General features: G+C 37.7%; 1 protein-coding gene across 1 annotated transcript; it reads right to left on the bottom strand.

Moving 5' to 3' along the window:
* Positions 1–218: 218 nt before the first annotated feature.
* On the bottom strand, positions 219–3,357 carry LOC133332306 (NEDD8 ultimate buster 1). The gene is made up of 6 exons (XM_061540708.1): positions 3,234–3,357; positions 3,043–3,166; positions 2,622–2,971; positions 2,307–2,549; positions 789–1,340; positions 219–705 (listed from the first exon to the last, which is right to left on the bottom strand). The coding sequence occupies exons 1-6, from the start codon at positions 3,351–3,353 to the stop codon at positions 235–237; spliced, it is 1,860 nt and encodes a 619-aa protein (XP_061396692.1). The 5' UTR covers positions 3,354–3,357; the 3' UTR covers positions 219–234.
* Between the last annotated feature and the right edge of the window lie 5,192 nt (positions 3,358–8,549).

The following is an 8,549-nucleotide window of genomic DNA, read 5'->3' as shown; positions in this document are numbered from 1 at the left end:
TATATATTTATAACAGTATAAATTGGCCAAATTCATTTTAGAAAAATTTTTTTTTTTTTTTTTTTGAAAACAAATCTATGGTGATAAAAACAATAAAAAAAAACATTTTTAAGAAAATATAAAGAAAAAATAAACAGACAACATCATATATGTATGTATATTACATACATATGTATATAAATTATTTGTCAACATTTCATGTTAATGCTTGCTTGCATTGCATTGCGGTCGTTGCTATTGTTCCAATAGACGTTTATATTCAACAAGAATTTGTTCCTCCTGCACGAGTGGTAAGTCTAAATAGTCATGTTCATTGTCGGGCATTTCTTCGGTGAAACGTTTATAGGCCTTTAGCGACTCGATTTCTTTTTGTGCTTTATCCAATGCTTTGGTTACCAACGATGTGACACCCGAGGATGTAGATGGTCCTTCATTGTCCTGATTGGCAACCATGTCAGAGGCAGCGGCGGCAGCACTAGTTGAAATACGTTCCATTGCGGTTAGTAATTCCGTTTCACTGCCATGTGTTTTGATAAGAAATTCAATTGCCTTGTCGAGGCTATTTTGTGTCGTCTCCAAGGCAACACGGGCCATGTCTTCGGTGAAACCTAATTGCTGTAGTTGTGTTAGTATTTCGCTATCAGCTGTTTGAGGAGGAGGAAGACTGCGACTTAACTCCTCGGCATTGGTGTTTAATAAATCCAACTGGAATACAAACATAGAAAATATTTTACAAGGTATTGTTTTTTCTTATAATTTGTATATTTAATATAACAACAAACACTCACCGCTTTGGGTACATCATTTTTGGTACGTTTTAAGGCCTCAACGACAACATCCCTTGCATAACCCATCTCCATGAGAGTGCAAACACTACGTGGATTTACCCAATCTTTGCCATTACCATTATTTTCATGCGCTAATTTGGCATTTAATTTACGTTCTTCTTTCGAATTCTGTCTTGCCTCTCTCAATTTTGCTTTGCGGTCGTGTATAAAATTAATGGCTTGCTCTAGATTTCCATTACAAGCTCTCAAACCCAAACGCGCTTCATATGGTTCATAACCCATTTCCATTAATGCCACCACCGATCCATCATCCACCTTTAGGCCATCCAATTCTGATTCGGCAACTATTAACTTCTCGTAGGCTTCGTTACGTCGATTTTGATGAAACAATACTACACCTTGTAGTAAATGTAAACGCATTATCAGAGCCTTTTCGGCACAGCCATTCCCCTTCAACGTTATTAGACGTTGTAGATTTTCACCATACGAACGGCGAAAACTTTTCTCACAGATATCAAGGCGTCTCTGGGCATCAGGTAATTGGGTGACGTTCTGTAAAAACAAAACAAAAACAAAATGTTATTTTTAGAAGAATATTTTTTTGTATTATAAACTATTTGAATTATAACCTAACCTATAACCGGTGCAAACTATTGTGTGGGGACAATGTTCAATCATGAATATATTTTGAACATTTTCTGTCAAAATGTATTTTAGGCTTTGAAAGTCCGAAATGAGAAAATCTGTCACTTCGTTTGGGATATACGTCTCAGATATTTCTATAATGGGTGGATGAGGTATGTAGAGATATGATCCCATGTTTGGGCAAACTATTAAAAACTATAAAAAACTGTAAAAATATTAAATTACAGAAAAAAAGGTTGAACAAGTAAACCAGTAAAGTCGGACTGGACCGACTGACTATATAAGCATCAAATTTCCTGCAAATCGAAGGATATATAGGGACGAAAATATAGAACGAAAATATATATGGGAGTTATATCTTAATCTGAACCAATTTTCACGAAACTTAGCACACATCAGTCTCGACTTAATTCTGATATATAGGCACTTTACATAAAATCGGACATTCTCGAAACTTGACACACGTCATTTTAGACTCAATTCAGTACAGTATGCAAAATTTCATTCAAATTAAACAATATATAGGGACTTTGGTGCACCATTTACATAAAATCGGATAAAAATATATATGGGAGCTATATCTATATCTGAACCGATTTTCACTAAACTTAACACGCATCATTCTGGACCTATGACAAATTTCGTGCAAATCGAAGAATATAAAGGGACGAAACTATATACGGGAGCTAAATCTAAATCTGATTCGATATATATCGACTTAATTATTATTCGATTTACGGAAGTTCGAGTTATGGAAGTCCAACTGTATTACAATATCTTAATCCTTTTGTATATACAAATATTCACTTATGAGCAATGGTATTACTTCCCCAAATGTGTACACAAATAAAAAAGGAAAAAAATATAGCATACCTTTAGGCACAAATAACACCAAACAATATCCAAATTGACTAAGGCATAATTATCAACGGCTTCCAAAAATTTCGAATTACACGTTATAAACTTTTCATCCGATTCCAATAATAGTATCAATGCTTCATCATATTGTTCACGTTTCATGGCAGCTCGAGCCTTTTCATAATAGCTCATGGCCATTAGTAGGGCACGATTTTCGGCAGGTGGCAGAAATACGGGATTACCGTCTTGATCTTCCATCTATAATAAAGAAAACAATAAACAATTTGTCTATAAATAACATCATCAAATGAAAATCACACACTCATTTACCTCAAACAATTGTTGACTCGAATCGACAATAGCTTCAACATCCATTTTGATTTTACGTATACGATCATACATGGCTTCCTCATGATTTTGTGTCGCTGTCTGATCAACTTCACTGATAATCACCATTAACTGTTGATTATTCTTAAGACCTTGTGACTCCAGCGTACTATCACAATTGACAATTTTACCCGATGATATACATTTGACACGACTCGGATCGACAACATCCAATGCTTGAGCAATTTTCTCATGCAACTCACTACCTAATGCCTTGAGGCGACATTTGACTTCGACAATATTTTGTGTACCCTGGCGATTGTTAATGCGTCGTACACTGAATGTGGCCAAACCTATTATAAATCACATCAGTATTCCATAAATATATTATCTGTAGTATTATTATATTCTAATATATACCCACCAGTCTGTTCGAATTCTTTGCGAGCTGCCAATTTTCTTAAGGCACCCTCTTGCAGTTCACTTAGGGCCAATTTACAATTCGATTTCGATATGCCCAAATTACTGCTAAAGCTATCAGCCAATTTCTGTTTCAATATAGAACAATCAACACGTGTTATCATTCGAAGATTCAAAGCAGATAATAAATCTTACCTCTATTTCATCTTCGACACAGCCAACACCTTCATAGTAATATGGTTCCAACCATAATTTAATGGCCAGAGCCTGCAGACGTGCCCTCACCTGTATGATAATATTATCTATTTGGGACATCTTCACTGAACTGATGAATTGATCAAACAGAGAATCGTTCGATAAATCGAAGGTCTTCGAAATTTACAAATGCATCAATGCTTTGTTTTTCTGGTTTCTTTTTTAGGTTGGCTTCCAGATTTGTTTTGTCCCCCGAGAATGATATGCAGTTCTGTTCCTTCTTTCGACATTAATTTCACAATAAGTATATTCCTCTTTTTCTGTCGTCCGTGGTCTTTGTTTATTTATATTGATATTGCTTTGTTTTTGTTCACGTTTTATTTTGACCACGTTGTACGTGATAGGTCTCTGTATGTCGACTTTGTGTGAAGAAATGACAAGGGAAGTAGGGCGAGCATGAATGTATTTTAAATAACGGTTGTATGAATTTGTAATTGGAAAGCAGTACTGTCCGGCAAGGCCGTGATTACACGATGTGATTTCATTAAGGTGGCTCAAAGCGTATTTCTATTTAAACAAAATTGGCCAACATTTTCAACTGAATTTATTATAATTATGTATCTATCTAATTTAATATTTTGAATTCTAATTGAGTGGAAAATATTTATTCCAAACGTTTTCGATATCAAACGAGTCAATGCCGCTTCACCCAAATTTTCGATTTCTTGAGGATTTGAGATTTGAGGATTTGATTTTACAACTTAAATTAAAATAGTCTTCTCTAATTGGTACTTTGAGCTTTCATTGGAAGGAAAATCTTCCTATTAAAAGTTTTAAACATCAGTCGATCTTGCGTACAGGCTATATAAAGATTCGGACAATTTTTTGATTTGGTAACATATTTAATACAAATCACGACTGTGAGTTAAGTAGGAAACAAATAAGAGAACTTCGGGCATAGCCTGATCAAAATAAGCTGATATAAATTATTGACACCCCGTCATTTAACTTGGATTAGACCACCTCCCCATAATTGTCTACATCAGCACACCACTTTTTTCCATTGCCTCTGAACGCTGTAGACAGTGGCAGTGTGACAGCAGATTAGTTGCAGTTACAGCATCTAAAGCGTGGCAAAATTTGAATCGATGTGAGTTAATTATTTACAACGGTTAAATCGCTCTCGAACCCTGGAAAAAGGATGATATGACCTCAGTCACATTAAGTGGCGAACATCAGCTATCCTTGAAGACAGACAAGGCCGCCTGTAAAATGAATCGTACTGTCCTCATCTCACTTTTCACCTGTAGCAAATACTTTTACATGCATTACTCCTTCCCAATATTCTGGAAAGCTATCCAGTTACCGATCATCTGCAAGGGTTCCATAAGAAACACATTACATTGAGATCGCTGCAAGTCATTTTCACACATATAAGTCGAGGACTAAAGCGGAACAGCCCGTGCTATAGACCAGTGTTAGGTTAAAGGATATATACCCACCAATTGCTTAGCAGGCATATCACTCCCCATCTTTCCATTGTGCTCATGGTTATCTGAAAAAATAAGTAATGGTAAAAGTTGTGATTTTTATCTCTTACTTTGATGCAGAAGCGATGTAGTTTTACGAAGTGAGAACTCAGACCTGATAGTTTTTAAAATCCTAAAATCAGCTACTGGGTTTCTCGCAGTAACTCTCACGGATTAGGTCATACAGATCCCTATATCGGTATGGGGGATGACTGCGAACCCCCTCCAACAAATTCGTCAGCTATTTCATTCCCATATATGTCACTGCGGCCTTGCTTGAAATATTTGCCAAACGTTCGTGGAGTTTCGGAATAGAAAGTCTAAACCAAAGTGAAACAGGCTGTTCCAGGGTGGGGTGAAATTTCGGAAAATTTCTCTGGCCCCGGTTTATGTCGGTGGTAGTCTTCTTCCACGCAAGAAATTGAAAATATCGGCCATGAAATTGTCGACCACATTGCTTATCCCATAGACTGTGGAGATGAAAATGCCATATAATTCCGGTCACTAAACATTAAGGATAGGGGTTCAACGATATAAACGGGAGCCTCTGGACCGGGAAGCTTATCGATCAGGTCTGAATAGAATGTAGAATGAATGCAATCCTCGAAGCTCACCTCCCATGTTGTCGATGCAGTACATGATTGGGTGTCATCGATGGAATCATCCATGACATCACCTTATTGATAGGATTCCCCCACCGAGGCATATAAGATATAAGAAAGAACCTCAAAGTAAAAGAGAGAACCCGTAGATCATCAATCTCCCACCCATTGTCCCATCAACAAATCCCATTTGTTATGGTTGCCCCATAAGTTGATCTTAAAAAAGATTTCCAGCCGAGTCGGTCTTGTGTGCATCTCATCCAATTTGAAAGACCATTTCCGAGTTGTTGTCTTTTACTTGATCTTTCCATCGGATTCGTGGTCTTCCCCTTCTGCGTGAACCATCACTTGGCTCGTTTTATATGCCTTTGAGCTGGGACATCATCATCTATTCTCACAACATGGCCTAGCCAACGTAGTCGCTGCAGTTCGATCCGTCTGACTATGTCGATGTCCGAGAATATATGGTATAGCTCAAGGTCTATTCGATGGCGATATTCACCATCGACGCAGATCGGCCCATAGATCTTCCGGAGAATTTTTCTGTTAAACACTCCAAGAGCTGTCTCATCTTCTTGTGCAAATACCCATGCTTTAGATCCATACAACAGCACGGGTAATATCAGCGTCTTGTAGAGTATGAATTTGGTCTGGCGAGAGGGTAGCCTTGCTTTTGAGTTGCTTACTCAGACCACAGTAGCATATGTTGGCCAACACTATTCTCCTCCGGATTTCACAGCTGATTCTGCTGATCTTTGACTACCTCGAAGCTGTAATTTTCAAGTTCCATAGTTGGTCCGAGTCTACTGGACGTCTTGCGCGTTGATACCATCAGCTTGGTCTTTTCGCCATTTACTGCCAGTCCACTTTGGCCGACTCCTTCTCAGTTCGTTCAAAGGTGGCTGCTACCGCTCGCAATGTTCGACCCATTATGTCCAGTATCTTTCGCAGAGTGAAAATCTGGCCAATGGTGGATTTGCCAATAATGTCATTGACCATTGGCTTCAGTCGTTCACACAGCACGCTGGATAGCACTTTATATGCGATGGTAAGGAGACTTATTCCTCTATAGTTGGCACATATCGTCTTGTCTCCCTTCTAGCTGTTTTAAAAAAATCGAAGACTTCTGAAAATAAAACATTTCGTAATTAGAACCTCTGATATTCAATAGGCTTACAAAATCAAGTACAATTTAAATGTATTATGAGCTATTGAATAGCTAAAATTATTCATTGCTTGAATATTTGAATTCAATTCCATTATGAAATCGTATAAAATTTAACATATGACCTCTACCCTTTGGTTGCCTGTCAATTTATTTGCAATTCTTATCGATAGTGTAAATACGCCCTAAGAAAAATGTAAACAAATGAATGCAAAAACAACAGCAACAACACAATAAAATCAATCACAAACAATTTTGCCGGTTATTATCACCTATCTATCGGGCATGCACAAAGCATGTAAACAATAAACAAACCCAGCTGGAGCAACACATGTACTGAACACGTTCACACATGCAGCCGCTCTGACAAATCTGCAAAATCAGCTGATTGTTGTGCAGAATAATAACATCAAAGAATACCAACCACAGCAACAACAAAAAAGAAGCAGAAACAGCAGCAACACCACCAGTCAAGAAGAGATGTCTGATTTGACAATTGTGTGCCTGCCGTCGTCGTCGTCGTTATTGTTGTCGTCGTGTATTTAGCGAGACGCCTTGGAAAATACACAAAAATTTTCATTTTGCCAATATTGCGGTGTAAAGAAATCGTCAAATCGAATAGAAAAATATATACTCAACAAAAATTGCATTACATAACTGCGGAATTGCGGAAAATTGTGTCTTGTAAAGTAGATCACAAAAACGTGTGGGAATTTCCCAAGAAGTGAAAATTATTTTTTTCCATTTCGAGAAGTGTATTAAAGGTCAACATATAAAAAATTGGGTTTGATATGCTTCGTCGGTTAGCTGCTTTTTGTGTGTATTGTGTGCGAAATAATTCCAAAAAATCGTGAAAAAATTAAAAAAAAAAAAACCCTCCCTTCACAACAGAAGTTGCAAAGAAAGTTAGCTTTTTTGCACCTCAGGCAATCAATCATCGCAAACAAAAGTGGAATACACCTAGTGTTCGTAATTTTTTCCTTTGTAATTGTGTGCATATTGCAAATTCAGATTAATGCATTCACTACAAAATTCCCCAAAAACTTTACTAAAAACACCATCTACCCCTCAAAACCGTCAGACATCTGAAACATTTCGCCTGCTCACGGACCCACAGAAGAAGGCACACCTAGATTTAGTAGCAGCACCATCATCATCAAGCACCAAGACCTTGACACCAACACCACCACCGCCGCCATCAGCACATTCTCAAGGTTCATCGCCGGCAGAAGTAGCAGCCGACGCCGCATCATCAACAGCAACAACAACATCATTAACTGTGAAAAGATGTCCTACACCGAATTAGAGTCGGGTTACCAGGATCTGCGTCAACAATCTTCCCAACAAGCAGCTGCTGCCGCCGCAGCCGCTGCAGCTGTATCATCTCAATCCCAACATCATACCTCGTTAACAAGCAGCGGCAGTATTGAGCGTACCCATCAACGTCCGGGATTTTTCTTGGGTCATGATGGCAATGTAATTTCCTGTTTTACTAATTCATTTCAATTTTTCGTTGTCGTTGTTGTTGGTTTTTGTAGTGTAATTATTCTTATTGGTAAAACAAAAAAAAATTAATAATGATTTATGTAGAAATTGTTTATGTCGTGTAGACAACACCTCTGCCAACCCACTTCCCTCATCCTTCCGCCCCACCATGCATGGTATTTTGTTTAAATGTTTTTCGATTATTTTTCTTCCACCTCTTCTGTATTTTTTTTTTCATTTTTTGTATAGACGACGAACACATTTCGAAAAATCAATAAGTGTTAAGTTTTCGTTTGAAATGGCCTTGAGAAGTGTAGAATATATATGTAGGAATGTAATTGATGTTGTCGTTGTTGGTTGTGTCGTCCGGAATTTCTGTATGTATCACAGCAAGTCATATGTTTTTATGTGAATCTCCCAATGACGACGATGATGATTCTGCTGTTTTGCTTTTTTTGGGGAGTTTGCTGCACAAACCATCCATTTACTGTTGTTTCAAATACGGAGGGGTACAATGCGGAATGGGGCTGTGAAG

Source organism: Musca vetustissima, unplaced genomic scaffold (assembly GCF_032173495.1).
Source record: "Musca vetustissima isolate MV318-11 ecotype Yass unplaced genomic scaffold, APGP_CSIRO_Mvet_v1 utg5888, whole genome shotgun sequence".
Lineage (NCBI taxonomy): Eukaryota > Metazoa > Arthropoda > Insecta > Diptera > Muscidae > Musca > Musca vetustissima.
Note: the sequence above shows the minus strand (reverse complement) of the source record. Positions and strands in the feature narration are given on the sequence as shown.

Bases quoted from the DNA above. Each gene is read 5' to 3' on its own strand.
- LOC133332306 (XM_061540708.1), bottom strand. From the start codon at position 3,353: ATGTCCCAAATAGATAATATTATCATACAGGTGAGGGCACGTCTGCAG. The intron at 2,972-3,042 runs GTGGGTATATAT...GATTTATAATAG, and splicing joins CAAAGAATTCGAACAGACTG to GTTTGGCCACATTCAGTGTA. The intron at 706-788 runs GTGAGTGTTTGT...TTTGTATTCCAG, and splicing joins AAAATGATGTACCCAAAGCG to TTGGATTTATTAAACACCAA.